This window comes from Lynx canadensis, chromosome A2, assembly GCF_007474595.2.
Source record: "Lynx canadensis isolate LIC74 chromosome A2, mLynCan4.pri.v2, whole genome shotgun sequence".
In the NCBI taxonomy this organism is placed as follows: Eukaryota; Metazoa; Chordata; class Mammalia; order Carnivora; family Felidae; genus Lynx; species Lynx canadensis.
This window is the reverse complement of record NC_044304.2, coordinates 5,144,189-5,159,880: the sequence shown is the minus strand read 5'-3', so window position 1 is coordinate 5,159,880 and position 15,692 is coordinate 5,144,189. Positions and strand designations below refer to the sequence as shown.

General features: G+C 45.7%; 1 protein-coding gene across 1 annotated transcript; it reads left to right on the top strand.

The window, feature by feature from the left end:
* Nucleotides 1-11,201: 11,201 nt before the first annotated feature.
* LOC115527509 (olfactory receptor 2Z1) lies at nucleotides 11,202-12,143 on the top strand. Its single transcript, XM_030335196.1, has one exon. The coding sequence runs from the start codon at nucleotides 11,202-11,204 to the stop codon at nucleotides 12,141-12,143; it is 942 nt and encodes a 313-aa protein (XP_030191056.1).
* The last annotated feature ends 3,549 nt before the right edge of the window (nucleotides 12,144-15,692 follow it).

Sequence of the window (15,692 nt, the reverse complement as noted above, 5' to 3'; positions counted from 1 at the left end):
AGCACAGCATTGGCCTTGTTGGATCTCGGTGGGAAAGAAGCACGTAGGCAACTCAGATTTTTCGTTGCTCTGTGTGTGTCTGCAAATGACCGTGAAAGTCCCAGAAGTACTGAGTTTGCGATTACAAATAAATTCAAGTAGGGCTCCTGGGGGGGCTCAGTTGGTGGAGCAGTGGACTCTTGGTTTCGGCTCGGGTCATGATCTCACGGAGCGTGAGTTTGAGCCCTGCATCAGGCTCTGCCCTACCGGTGGGGAGCCTGCTTGGGAACCTCTCTCTCCCTCTCTCTCTCTGCCTGTCTTGTATTTCTCTCTTTCTCAAAATAAATAAACTACAAAAAAAAATCAGGCGGGTTCTCAAATGTGGACTCTGAATAATGAGGCTTGACTGAACACACACACATATACATATACACATATCTACACACACACACACACACACACATTCAAGTGCCTGTGTGTATGCACCCAACACAGGCAACAACACCACAACAAACACAACGGAAGCCGTCTGTGGATCTCTCCCCAGAGAGGATCAGGTTGCTGAGTTGAGCGTGTTGTTCACATGGGGGAAATGCCGCTTTTGCGGGACCCAGGCTCCCCTCTCTAGCTCTGTTGAGTGAGCAGTTCCGACCATTCTTCAGTTTGGAGGTACCACTCCCCAGCACTGCTGACCCACTTGAGCTGCAGTGGGAACCAAGCGTCACATCGTCAAAAACTTCCAGGTGAATCTACTGTGTAACCCATACTGAGAACCACTGATTAGCCGAGCAATCTTGCCATAAACCCAGGAGAACAAATGGAAACATTGTATCAATCATGCCTTTTCATTCTATAATTTTGGTGCTTGGACACCTTGGGGCCTTGCTCACCTGGGAGAGACTCCCCGCCCAGGGCTAGCTGATTCCTAGAGATGGCACACACCTTGCTTCCCAGCGTACCTTTCGTGGGCAAAGCATCCAATCCAGGGCCCGTGTTCCCTTCCCCCTCCTCTGCGGGGCTTTCACACTCAGGGCCACTGTCCTCCTCCACTGACCACCCCATAGCCAGGTACCAGACGACAAGGGACAGCCCCTGAAATTATTCAAACTAGGGGGTCCTAAGCCTGTCTCCTGCCTGACCCTGGTGCTTCTCTGAGGGGACCCCGATGCTGTGCCACAACCCCTCCCCTTGGGAACTGTGAGTAACAAGGCAGCCTTTCAATGGCAGTGCTCTCCTAACCCATTGGCCTCACATGCCCGGATCATAATAAACCTCTATCTTAAAACAGACTCCTCCCCTCAGCCTTCCGCTCAGAATGTTCCGTGGTGTTTGGAGGGCCCTGCCCAGCACCCCTTGGTCACCCATGCCCGTGCTCTCTCCACCATTCCTGAGGCCCATTAAGGGCTGAGTGCCATTGTTTTCTCATGTTCTGCTGGGACAAATTTTAGATGTGTGGCACCTGACTCCGCTGTAATCAACGTTCTCTGCAGTAATGCCTTCGGCCCCTTGACGGGTTGTTCCTCACTGCTTGGATGGAGGAGGAGCTGGTGGGCCCAGTGGGGGGTGACGCATTCCAGGGAGGTGTTATCAGGAATCCCTGTGAGATGGGTCTGCTCCCGGCCCCAGCTCAGTGGACTGCAGAGCGAGGTACGGAAGGAACCAGGAGACTTGCCTTTCACCTTTGTCCCTTGCAAACAGGACGCATGACGTAGGGGCAGGTCTCATTTCACCAGCCTGCGGACAAAACATCGGGACGTTTCACATCATCTTTCTGGGTGAGGTCCATCACACCGTGTGGTTTTTAGTGACACAGTCTCTCCAGGGATGATGGGACCGGTTCTGCCATCTGTGGTTCTTCGCGCAGAGCTTTTACGCAGGTGTTGCTGGTGTTGGCAGATGAGTTTTGGCCAGGTGTGCTGGCAAGAAACAGCCTTTTTCTGTTTATGGTTTTGTTTTTTAATCCGAAGCTTTCCCATTTATGTAAATGTCTCAAAACTTTCTTTAAAAGAATATTTAGTTTTGACAGGGAGACAGAGCACGAGCAGGGGAGGGGCGGAGAGAGAGAGAGAGAGAGAGAGAGAGAGAGAGACAGAATCTGAAGCAGGCTCCAGGCTCTGAGCCATCAGCCCAGAGCCCAACGCGGGGCTCGAACTCACGAACCGTGAGATCATGACCTGAGCTGAAGTTGGATCCTTAACCGACTGAGCCACCCGGGCATCCCATACGGTACATTCTTTTTGTTTTTTCTGCTGAGGAATTTTCTTTTTCTTTACAAAGTTTTATTTAAATTCAAGTCAGTTAATATATAGTGTTGTATTGGTTTCAGGAGTAGAATTCAGTGGTTCATCGCTTACATACAACACCCAGTGCGCATCACAAGTGCCCTCCTCAATGCCCATCAGCCATTTAATCCACCTGCCCTCCAGCAACCCTCAGTTTGTTCTCTATAGTTAAGAGTCTCTTGTGGTTTGCCTCCCCCTCTGTTTTTATCTTATTTTTCCTTCCCTTCCCCTATGTTTTGTTTCTTAAATTCCACATACGAGTGAGCAATTTTGAATCTTGAAATTCACAAGTTTCATTCAGGAAACACTTCTTGTCCCATATTTCCATACTTCTGAAATGCCTACTGTTTTGATGTTGGGCCATCTAGATTGATTCTCTGATTTACTATTTCTTTACTGTTTTTCTCTGCGTCTTTTCGTTCTTTTGTGGTTTTTTTTGTTCTTTTGTGGTGTTTTCCTATACCTATATATATATATATATATATATATATAGTATATATATATACACACACACACACTATATATATATATATATATATATATATATATATATATATTTTAATAATTTTGTGTGTGAGAGAGAGAGAGAGAGAACAGGGGTAGAGAGAGAATTCCAAGCAGGCATCATGCTCAGCACAGAGATCCCACGTGGGGTTCCATCCTGTGACCCTGGGATCATGACCTGAGCTGAGTTGGATGTTCAATAGACTGAGCACCCCCCCCCAGGCGCCCCCCCACCCCCATTTTGTATTTTAATCCTCCTATTGAATTTTTTAATTTCTCATATCATTAAAAAAATTCTAACATATCTTTTTCTTTAGAGAAAAAAAATTTTTTTTCACATATATAGTCTTTTTAGTTATACCTCTGGGTTCTAGCCAGTTATAGCTCTAATGTTACTAAGAGTTTCTTTTTGATTTCTTCCCTCAGTCTGTTTCCTCTAAAGTGCTTTCAGTTTCAATATGACTGTTGTGTGGTCTCTGTCCCTTGATACTGTTTGGTTAATTGGGTAAAAAAGTGTTTGCAAGCTCTGTTCACACGAGTTAGTCTCATTTACTTTGTTTATTCAGGGTGCTCTGGGTGGGTTATTTCCTTGAAGCTTCCTTAATGGTAGATGTGTTGTTGTTGTTGTTGTTAGGTGTTTGTGTGTTTTTTTTTTTTTTTTTTTGACTGGTTGATTCCCAGAAAAGACTCTCTCACAGAAGCCAGTTCTTTGGGTAGCTACCCCGAATGTTGGGTGAATGCTCCAATTCTTTCCCTGCACAGGCAGCTAGGACTTGGGTTGTGTGTTCCACTTGCTCTGTGTTGATGTAGGTCAAGGTCTGCAGCCAGTGAGGACATACCTGTCCAAATCCTCCCCTTTGTTCTCAGTGGCTCCGGATCTGGGGCACCTTCCCACCAGTGCTCAGACTCAGGCATAACAGAAATCAGTCCCTCAGGCAGCCCCCTTCAAATTTTAGATTACAGCCCAGTCCTTTCCTTCCCTCCTCAAGGATCAGAGGGCGGCTGGGGGGCTTCCTCCTGATTGTGTGGTGCTGTGGTCGGGGAGAGATTATGGTGAGAAGGTGCCAGGTACTTTCCTGCTGGCTTCGATGCAACCGGTCTCATGCTTGAGGGGGTGCAGGAGCCCCTCAAGTAGTGTCTGAACTTTTCAAAAAGGGACTCAATCCATGTGTGGTTGAATTGGTGTGTCCCCGTGGGAAAGGAAGTCTGAGGCTCCCCATTCTGCCTGCCATCTTGCTGATGTTCTAGCTAATCTCCTCTGGTATAAGGACCCAGGTCTTATTGAATTAGGGCCTGCCCTAATGATCTCATTTCAATTTAATTAGTCATTTAAAGACCTTATCTCTAAAGACAATCATGTTCCGATGTCCTGGAGGGGGGGTGGTTTAGAATTTCCACATACGAATTTTAAGGGGATATGATTCAGCCTGTAACAATGCTACAACATGGATGGGCCTCAAAAATATTATGCTGAGCAAAAGAATTCAGACGCAAAAGGTCACCGATTGTATGATTCTATTAATATGGAATATCCACAATCGGTAAAATCTGTAGATACAGACAGCAGTCTGGGGTTAATGAGAGTGACTGTTTCGTGAGCATGGGGTCTCCTTGGCAGGACAAAAATGTTCTGGAACTAGATCAAGGTGATGGGTGCACAGCACTGTGAATGTACTAAGTCCCACCCAATTGTACTCTTTAAAAGTATTAATTGTGTGCTTATGTGAGTTTCATCTCAATAAAAGAAGTGTGTTTGTGTGTTTATGTGCATATAAAGAGAGAAGAAATGGTGAGAGATATATGGATGTGCTTTTCTGCACGTTTAAAAATTTTCAGGTAAAAAGTTAGAAAAACTGAGAAAAGACTTGCTGTTTCATAATTATTTTCTAGTAATTTCCACAATCTTAGGCTTATCTCCTCCAAAGAAACAGGTGATGATGGCTTGTCAACATAAAAGGGCAAATTACTTTAAGCATGGCTCCTTCCTTCCTCCCTCCCTCCTTCCTTCCCTCCCTCCTTCCTTCCCTCCTTCTCTCCCTCCCTCCCTCCTTCCTTTATTCCTTCCTTCCTTCCCTCCTTCTCTCTCTCCCTCCCTCCTTCCTTCCCTCCTTCTCTCTCTCCCTCCTTCCTTCCTTCCCTCTCCTTCCCTCCTTCCTTCCATCCATCCTTTCTTCCTTCCTCCCTCCCTCCTTCCTTCCCTCCCCTTCCTTCCCTCCTTCCTTCCTTCCTTCCTTCCCTCCCTCCCTCCCTCCTTCCTTCCTTCCTCCCTTCCCTCCCTCCTCTCTCTCCCTCCCTCCCTCCTTCCTTCCTCCTTCTTTCCTTCCTTCCTTCCATCCACTCTTGATGCAGTTCAACATGCTAGGCGTTGAGAATTCAAGACCCACTCCCCACTACTCCATATCTTGATTTCTCTTCCCCAAATCCTGTCTGTTCCAGCCCTTCCTGTTCCATAAACATCCATGTGTCCATGTGCTTTGGGTACCAGTGACACAGAAATGAGTAATCGCAGGAGTCTTGCTGTCAAGGAACTCACGGTCTGTGGCAGTGTTACTCCAAGTGTAGCCCATGAACTGATAGTGGCCCTTGAGGAAAACAGGACCTTAAAACAGACTGTAAATGAACAATATAACTATGATTTAGTTCAGCTGACATTTCTTCCAGAGGAAGATGTTCTCAGTTAAGGGAGCAGTGTGTTGAATAACTTTCTGGTGCGAACTCCTTGTCTCCATACAGACTGTCACAACTGCTTTGAGTACTGGTCTAGTATCTGCTTGGAAAAATTTCATGGCGAATGTCAAATCCAATTTGTAAGGACTGTTTGGCATGCCGAGTTGGGAAGCTCCATCCAGGCTCAGAAGTAGAAAGCCATGAGGCCAATTACTAATGCCTGCCTTGGGCTTGGATGTACGGCAGGTGGCACGGCACAAGGAATTGGCTGGTAGTTGCCTCTACTATATATCAAGTCCTCAACCCAGGTCACTCATTCCTGCTTCTATCCTGATTCCACTAGTTTCCATCTTTCTGACTCAGCTTTGGTTTGAGCAACACTCCTGGACACTCACTTGGCCTCGGGAGGCTTGTCTGTGACTTCCTGCACTGGGCATCCCTGCCTAAGGTAGCTTGGCTCTCTGGGCTCTCCCCTTTCTCTTGGCTCAGCTGTGGATACACAATAAGCTCACAGGCACTAGAACCATCTGTCTTTGGATCATTGCATCTCCTGCGTCTTGGAGGCCCCTAGAGGAGGAAATGCCTCCGCCCAGGGAAGTTGCCTCTTGGGCGTTTTACCACCATAGCTGCCTCATTATTTAACTCAGAAGAAACCTCCTGGACATGAAAAAGAATTTTTTTTTTTTTTCGAGCATGGGATCCATTTGCAGCAATGGGTTCCTCATCTACTCCTCCTGGTTAGACCCAAACAAAAACACTTGGACATCTGTTACATCCATTTACCGACATCAGTGCTGCTCATCCTTCCTGTAGTTGAGAGATGAGTATTTTTCCACAGCCTCCAGGGACAAAATATCAAGGGCTCTAGGCTCCCACTGCAACTAATTTCCTCTCTCGCAGATAGGGGTTTCTGATGCGACAGGTCTCCATGGAGTCCCCACCCCCCAGATAATGACATCTATGCCCCAGATGATGATGTCTGTTTCTGCATAGACAGGCAGCACTGGTTGATGCTGGAATCGAGGGAGATTTTATCGGGGGCTATCCTAGAATGAGAGGTGTTGACATGCTTATGGGGTATTGAGAAAGGTCCTTCATGCCACATGCAGACCCTGCTGGGTGGGGGGCAAGAACTTGGAGCCCAGGCTTGTGGGGATGTTGAAGCTCCAGGCATGGTTTAGAGATTAGACATTAGTGGCAGGATAGATCTGAAGAGCTGCTGATATTGTTTTCTGTAGACATGTTGGGTTGACGGGTATTGGATGGAAGGATGAGTTCTTGTCCACGTCTTTGACTTTTGCCAACCTGCAGGAAGTTGTTATACTGCGTGTTTATTCTTTCCTTGTCTGTGTTCACTGCTATGAACCCAAGGTGGTCAGGCCTCTAGATGGCAGAAGGTGATCCATGTGGATGATCACGCCATGTTGAAGGTCATCTTGTGTTGACTTTCCATAAAAGCTGTTGGAAGCAGCCAGACATGGGCCCCTGACCTTGGTCAGAACCACCCATCTGGCATGGGTTGGGGGCACCCTCAGCTTCCCTCCTGAGGACTGGCCATCCACAGCAGGGATCCTCCCCAAAGGAGTTCTCAGTTCTGACTTCCTGGACGCAAGAGCTGAGCATCGACTGCAAGAAAGAAACCACTTACTTCCAGGGATGTGCTGATTCCAAATCCTAGCCTGCCCTCTCAGTAGCTGTGTGACTTTCGGTAAGTCACGTCCCCTTCCTCAGCCCATGTATCAGTAACATTAGTTCCAACAAAAATATCGCTTCCCTTACAGGATGGATACACTCAACAAGTATTTATTGAGCCAGCTGTGCTGTGGATCCTTGAGCTGGTGTAATCAAATGTGAGGATAAACAGACAATGTAAATGGCAGGGTCCTGCAAACTGTCATTTGAGTAGCTAGGTTACCAAGGGCCCAGATCATGTCTAGTCATGGTGGAGAGATGGGAAGTTGTATGGGCAACAGGAAAGTGAATAATGCCAGTGTCTTTTCCTTGGTCTCTTGGTGTCAGCAAAGAGACCCCCCCCCCCAGACCCACATTTTGGCATTACTGAGGACAGTGGGGAAAGGAAGTGGTGAAGGAGCATCTTGGAAACTTGCCCAAAGGGCTTCTCTTCAAGCCAGAAGAAAAGTACTGATTTAAGAGTCCCAGGTGATCCAGCCCAGATTTGAGTAACTCGTGGCTACCTCTGCCCACCCCTGCCTGTCTCACTTGCAGGGCAGAGGTTGGGTGGATGGCAATCTTCTTCAGGAAGAGGTCTTGAGGGGAAAGAGTTTGTCAAAAGCTCAGGACACAAGGGGATCACAACCAGAATCTCCGGCCACCAAGATACCAAAAACCCAGGAATTGTTGGCATAACAGGGGGGAACATCTGGGCACCCTCGAAGGAAAGGCTCGTTTGGGGGCACATAGGACTGAGTATGTAAATATGTGTAACAAATTCTGAAATGTGTATTATGGTGCTTGGGGGAGTGTGCAGTATGCAAAGGGGAAAACAGGGACTTTGGAATCAGATTCCTATTCTGTTCAGATTTCAGCTGTTACTTCTTTGCTGGGTGGTGCTGGGCAACTCCCTACACTTCTCTGAACCCATATATGTCTTCTTGTAAAAAAAAATGCAGATAAAACAATGCCTACAGGCAGGGGTCAAATTGTGATAAAATACATGAAACAAATTTACAGTTTTAACCACTTTTAAGTGTACCATTCACAGCATTAAGTACATTCGTATTGTTGTGCAACGATCTCCAAGACTTGAAGATTAAAGTGTTAAGCGCACAAAACACTTAGCCAGATGCTTGCTAAGTGAGTCCTTAATTGGACAGTCCTTAATTGGTGTCAGTTTCTTTTAGGGCGAGTCTATGTGAGTGATAGAGTGAGATCAGGTTCATTTGGACATTTAAATAGCCCTTGACAGGAGCCTGTAGTAAAAGCTATTTCACTGGCTGGGATACTTGGTGTTTGGGGGGGGGGGTTGGATGGCAATAAGATGGCAGCAAGAATTAATTTTTTTCTGTATGGAGTCATGGAAATAGTAAGATATTCCCAGGATTTATGCGGAGTCTGAGCTTAATCCAATTTAAGAATAAACATCTGGAAGAGGAATCGAGGAAAATGTACAGGTTACAGTTATCCTGTCTTTAAGCCAGAGGTTCTCAACAAGGGGTGATTCTGCCTCCCTGAGGACATATGGAGCCAGTTTTGGTTTTCATGATGAGAGGCAGTGGTGGGGGATGCTCTTGGCATCTCGTGGGTTGAGATCCAGGGATGCTGCTAAACTTCATACAATGCACAGAACAGTTTCCCACCACAAAAAATTATCTGTCCCCAGATAATGCCACGGTGGAAAAACCCTGCTGTAGGCTAATGGATCTGGGGTTGAGTGGAGTTTGGGAGATGCTGCTAAGGGATCTTAGAGGCCAGAGAAGGGGCAGGTGGGTTTCTACACAGGACGAGGGCATCACAGAGAAGCACTAAAGAGATTGATGGAGCTGGACAGGGTCAGATCATGGAAGGAGCCACAATGTTGAGTAATAATAACAATCAGCCAACACTGAGAAGGTTTTATGTGCCTGGCCTTGTGCTAAGCACGCATCAACTAGCAATCTCTAATGAATTTCCTCTCTAGAGAATTAGTAATAATTCTATAACAATTATATAATTTGTACATTTTATGTATAATTATATTTATGTAAATTATATCAATTTATATATATTTATTGAGCACTTGCCACATGCCAGGCACTGAGCTCTGAACATTCATCCTTTAATCTTTACAACTGTGCTTTAACATAGATTACTGTCACCCATTTGATGGATGAAGAAACTGAGGTTAAGTAGATACCCAAGGTCGAGCCGCTACAAACTAGTTGAGCTGGGATCCAAGCTCATTTTAATCCAACCCTTGGGTACACTCTCCTAAGCACTAATTCTGTGTGCTCTAATTCTCCTGCCTGGAACAACTTTCCTTCCTCTGGCTGCCTGTAAAACTCCTACCTGATCTTCAAAACCCAACTCCAATGCCTCCTCTGTGAAGTCCTCTCTGACCCCACCCCAGGCAGAATTTCATCCCCTTGGTACCCAAAGCCTCACGCATGTGTCTCCATTATGTTGTTGATTAGACTATTCTGAAATGATTTGATCAATGCTCACTTTCCTTCTCAAACTCTAACTTTTATAACCACAGGACTGTTATCTTAACTTCCTAACATCATCAACTGACTTTGGAAAATGCTGCCAGTGAGGCAGCCCATTCCATTTTTGGTTGGATTTCACAGTTAGAAAGTTCTTTGTTAGGGTGAAGCACCCATCTGGCTTCACTAACATTCACCTCCCAGTATCAGGAGGCATTTGGTTCCCTGACACAGCATCCCTCTCTAGAAGCTCTTCAGATACTGAGGGCATCTGTCCCAAGACACTTCTCTGACTGTGCCCTGTGGTGTTAGCAGTCATTTCCTACAGAACATCCTATTCACTTCCCTCAATGTACTTTCCCTGTATCACAAAGATCTTGTCCATTTATCTCCTTGTTTGTCATCAGTATCCTGATGGAGTATGTGGGGTGCAGGTAGAGGGACCTTGCCTAGGGTGCTTCGCCTCTGGATATCTTATGCCCAGCTTATCTTAGGCCCAATTTTATTGAATGCATGGGTGAATGGTAGGTTGGGAGCTTGGATGTGATGGGAAAATCAGGATGATGGATAATTAAACAGCCTTTAAGGCCTTCTGAGTGAGGATGGCAGCCTTAGGAAAAAGAGCTCCAGTGAGGCCCTCTGGAAAATCCACTTGCCCTTAAATGGCCAGTCTTGTTGATTCTCTAATTACCTGCAGTTGGGAATAGACATTCTTTTGGTCTTGCACTGTCCACTGTTGGAGTTGTGGGTGGTGCATGGGATTCCAGGGCAAGCTCGGTTTGCCCGGAGGCTTGGAGGGTGCCAGGAGAATTAAGTATTCCCAGTTTAAGTGTGTAGCTCCCTCTAATCCGTGGTCCCCTTTTTTGTCTGCCTCATTCGCCCAGGTGATATTAGAGACAACCTTCTAGGCCTGGTACCTTACTTGAAATTGAGTCAGACTGTCCACAGGTCACTACTCTTCACCCAATGCAACAAAATCACCAATAACAGCTGAGCTGACTGACAACTCCTCTCCCCACCCAACTCCAGGCTGTTTGGTTCCCCAACCTGCTGTCACCCATAGCCACCCTCTGTGGCTCACGCCCTCTGGAGATTCATACCCTCAGTTTGACCCAGTACAGACTCATCATTGATTTCTCTTTCCCCCGTATTCTCATCCAGGCTCTTGGACCTAGACCTTTCTCTGTTTTCTTCCTTGGTTTATTGCTTTGGCTCCATCACCCTCCATTTCACCACCCAGCCTTTTTGGAATCTCACCTCTGCTTTGGCCCCAGGACCATTGGAAGGAGAGGTATTGAAACATTCTACCGGAGCTGAGTTACCGTCTTTGACTTGGACGTCAATGTTTGGACCTCAAGAATCAGTGTGTCGCTCTTTACTAGGGTGTGGCCAAGTATCTTGTTCGGAGATGCAAGTTGTTGCTGTCCCATCCCATGCCTGTGACAGACGTCATTCACTGATTATGGCATTTCCAACTGCTGATTCTAGCTGTGACCTTGTAATACTTCTCCAGGCAGCCACTACCAAGTGGAGGCGGTTGGCACGTGGGTAGAAACTTGTTTGCCACCCCCACCCAGGCATCTTGCCATTGGTATCCTTCCTACAGCAAAAGTATGTTGTGTGAAACATGGGGGATGCGAATCAGTCAGTGACCTCTGACTTCATTCTAGTGGGCCTCTTCAGTCACTCAGGTTCACGTCAGCTACTCTTCTCCCTGGTGGCTGCCACGTTTACCGTGGGCCTCCTGGGCAATACCATTCTGCTCTTCCTGATCTGCATGGACTCCCGGCTCCACACACCCATGTACTTTCTTCTCAGTCAGCTCTCTGTGTTTGATGTTGGCTTTCCCCTTGTCGCCATCCCCAAGATGGCATCCCACTTCCTGCAGGGAGAAGGTTCCATCTCCTTTGAGGGTTGTGCAGCTCAAATATTCTTCCTGACCCTGTTGGGTGTGGCTGAGGGCATCCTGTTGGCCCTCATGTCCTATGACCGTTATGTTGCTGTGTGTCACCCTCTACAGTATCCTGTGCTCATGAGGCGTCAGGTGTGCCTGCTCATGGTGGGTTCCTCCTGGCTGGCAGGTGTGCTCAATGCCTCCATCCAGACCTCCATCACTCTGCACTTCCCCTACTGTGCCTCGCGCATCCTGGACCACTTCTTCTGCGAGGTGCCAGCCCTGCTGAAGCTCTCCTGTGCAGACACCTCGGCCTACGAGTTGGCGCTGTCCACCTCCGGGGTGCTGATCCTTGTCCTTCCCCTTTCCCTCATCGCCATCTCCTATGGCCACGTGTTGGGCGCCGTTATACGCATGCGGTCTGAGGAGGCCAGAAAGAAGGCCTTCACCACCTGCTCCTCACACATCACGGTAGTGGGACTCTTTTATGGTGCTGCTGTGTTCATGTACATGGTGCCGGGTGCCTACCACAGCCCACACCAGGACAACGTGGTCTCCCTATTCTACAGCCTTGTCACTCCCACACTCAACCCCCTTATCTACAGTCTGAGAAATCGGGAGGTGCGGATGGCTTTGGTCAAAATGCTCAGCAGAGCTGGGCTCAGGCCAAAGTGATGACCACCCAGGGGGTTGCTGGAGTGATCCCAGCGGTTCTTCATTCCCCCGCTCCCATTTCCCCAAAGCACCAATTTGTGGTCCAGCTGCCAGGGCCTTATAGTCAAGGCTAAGGGCCTGTCCAGCTTCTTCCCATCCTATGACTTGTTGGGTTCATGTTTCCTTCCATGGACTTGTGGAAAGCAAAGGTAGCTGTCCCAATCACTTGTAGTAGATTCTGCCTCTATTCTTTAGCACTATTTACATGAATGGAGGGCCCTGCTTTGTAAAGTTGAGATCTCCCTGTTGATAATTATATTAGTACTAATGAGCACTTGTTGACCATTTTACCTGCTAAATGAATGTGATTCTGTCCTTAACAATGGCTTTTGAGATGTAGGAATTTCGTGATGTTTATGTGTAAGACAAACAAAACTCAAGAGGGAAAATAACTTACAGGTGGTCACACTTCCAGAAAGTGGTAGAGCTGTGACTTGAACCCATGGTTCTCTGAGGCCAAAGACAGCCCCCAAGACACTGTGTGACTATATGAAGCAGTGACCTCCTCATTTTTATAGGTTTAGTGTGTGTGTATGTGTGCTGGGATGGTGGTTGGGCCAGAGAATATATGGAAGACCACCAGATTCTTGAAAATATGAGTTACTCCTTTGAACGGTAAGGGGTATGTATGTGAAATTTAACAGTATTTATAAAATATTTGTTAACTTTGAGTCTTATGAAGATGCCCGCTCTTGACCAGGGTCTGGTTATTTTGTCAATAAACACTTAGTATTTTTGGGGGGGAAAGGTGCTTACTTTAATTTCTTGTGGATAAATATCTAGCTGTTCGGCAATAGTCAACTTAAAAAATATTTTAACAGCTTTATTGAGGTAGAATTGACATACAACAGGTGGTTATATATTTAAAGTGTAAACTCTGATGAGTTTTGACTTATGTATATGTGTGTACAACAATTACCACTATCGAGGCAGTGAAAGTACACATCACTCCCAATTGTTTCCTTCTGCTTCTTTGTCACTCCTTTATCCCATCTTTTCCAAGCAGTCACTGATCCGCTTTGTCACCCTAGATCAGTTTGCATTTTCTGGAGTTTCATATAAATGGAATTGCAGAGTATATACTCTGTTTTTGTATAGCTTCTTTCACTCAACATTGTTATTCTGAGATTCATTCTTGTTGCATGTACTCTTAGTTTATCAAGTTTATCATAGATATCAAGCAGTATCTTACTGTATGGATGCATCATATTTGTTCTTAAATATACTTTCTCCTTTATTGATGCAGCTTTAAACTTTCTTTTGACTGGTATTAGCATGGCATATTTTGTTCCATAATTTTACCTGTTTATGTCATTGTATTTAAAGTACATTTGAGGCTCATGGGTCGCTTAGTCGGTGAAGTGTCCGACTTTGGCTCAGGGTCATGATCTCACGGTCCGTGAGTTCGAGCCCCGCATCGGGCTCTGTGCTGACAGCTTAGAGCCTGGAGCCTGCTTTGGATTCTGTGTCTCCCTCTCTTTCTGCACCCTCCCCTCAAAAATAAGTAAACATTAAAGTACATTTATTGTAGGCAGCAACATAGAACTGGATCTTGCTTTTTTATTCAATCTGACAATCTGACTTTTTTATTCAAGTAGATTTCACATAATATAAAATTAGCCATTTTAAACTGTACAATTCAATGGTGTTTAATACATTCACAATGTTGCACAACCATTGCCTCTATCTATTTCCAAAACATTTTCATCATCCCAAAAGGGGACTCCATTCCCATTAAGCATGCCCATTCCCCCCATACTCTGGCAAGCACTAATCTGCTTTCTGTCTCTATTCATTTACCTATTTTAAATGTTTCACATAAATGAAATAATGCAATATGAAGTGGGCTCTGTGCTGACAGCAGAGAGCCCCACACAGGGCTCGAACTCACGAGCTGTATCATGACCTGAACCAAAGTTAGATGTTTAACCCACTGAGCCCCCCAGGTGTCCCTATATAACCTTTTGTGTCTAAATTCTTTTACTTGGTATAATGCTTTCAAGATTCATCCATGTTGTAGTATGTATCAGCACTGCATTTCTATGGCTGAATAACACTCCACTGTATAGATATACCATATTTGATTTGTTCATTCACCCACTGATAGATATTTGGGCTATTTCCACCTTTTGGTGAGTATGAATAGTGCTGCTATGAACATTCATGTACATGCTTTTGTTTAAATATCTGTTTTTAACCCTTTTTGGTATATACTTAGGGATTGAATTGCTGGGTTATATGGTAATTTTGCATTTAACTTTTTGATGAACCACCGAACAATTTTTCACCCTTGTGAAAGTGGTTGCACCATTGTACGTTTCCACAAGGATTCCAATTTATTTACATCCTAACCAACACTTATTTTCCATTAAAAATATTTTATTTTTAATTTTTTTAATGTTTATTTATTTTTGAGAGAGAGAGCATGAGCAGGGAGAGAGGGAGACACAGAATCTGAAGCAGGCTCCAAGCTCCGAACTGTCAGCACAGAGCCTGATGAGGGGCTCAAACTCACAAACTTTGAGATGATGATCTGAGCCAAAGTTGGATGCTTAACCGACTGAGCCACGCAGGTGTCCCAAAAAAGATTTTATTTTTAAGTAATCTCTACACCCAACATGGGATCAAACTCACAACCCTGAGATCAAGAGCCATATGCTTACCAACTGGGCCAGCCAGGCACCCCTTTATTTTTCATTTTAAAATTATAGCCATCCTAGAGGGTATGAGTGTATGTTATTGTAATTTTAATTTGCATTCCCTTAATGACTAATGATGTTGAACATTTTTTCATGTGCTTGTTGGCCACACACACACACACACACACCTCTTCTTTGAAGAAATGTCTGTTCAAGTCTTTTGCCCATTTTATTTTATTTTATTTTTCAAAGTTTATTTATTTTTGGGACAGAGAGAGACAGAGCATGAACGGGGGAGGGGCAGAGAGAGAGGGAGACACAGAATCGGAAACAGGCTCCAGGCTCTGAGCCATCAGCCCAGAGCCTGACGCGGGACTCGAACTCACGGACCGCGAGATCGTGACCTGGCTGAAGTCGGATGCTTAACCGACTGCGCCACCCAGGCGCCCCATTTTGCCCATTTAAAAAAAAAAGTTTATTATTTATTTTGAGAGAGAGCAAGACTATGAGCGGTGGCGGGGTGGGGGCAGACAGAGAGGAGAGAGTGCGAATCCCAAGTAGACTCCACACTGTCAGCACAGAGTCCAATGTGGGGCTCAAGCCCATGAACTGTGAGATCATGACCTGAGCCAAAGTTGGACACTTAACTGACTGAGCTACCCAGGCACCTCTCAAGTCTTTTGCCCATTTTAAACATCTATATCTATCTATCTATCTATCTATCTATCTATCTATCTATCTATCATCTATCTATCATCAAGTTAGCTAACATACAGTGTATACGGTGTGCTCTTGGCTTCAGGAGTAGATTCCCATGATTCATCACTTACATACAACACCCAGTACCCATCCCAACAAGTGCCCTCCTCAA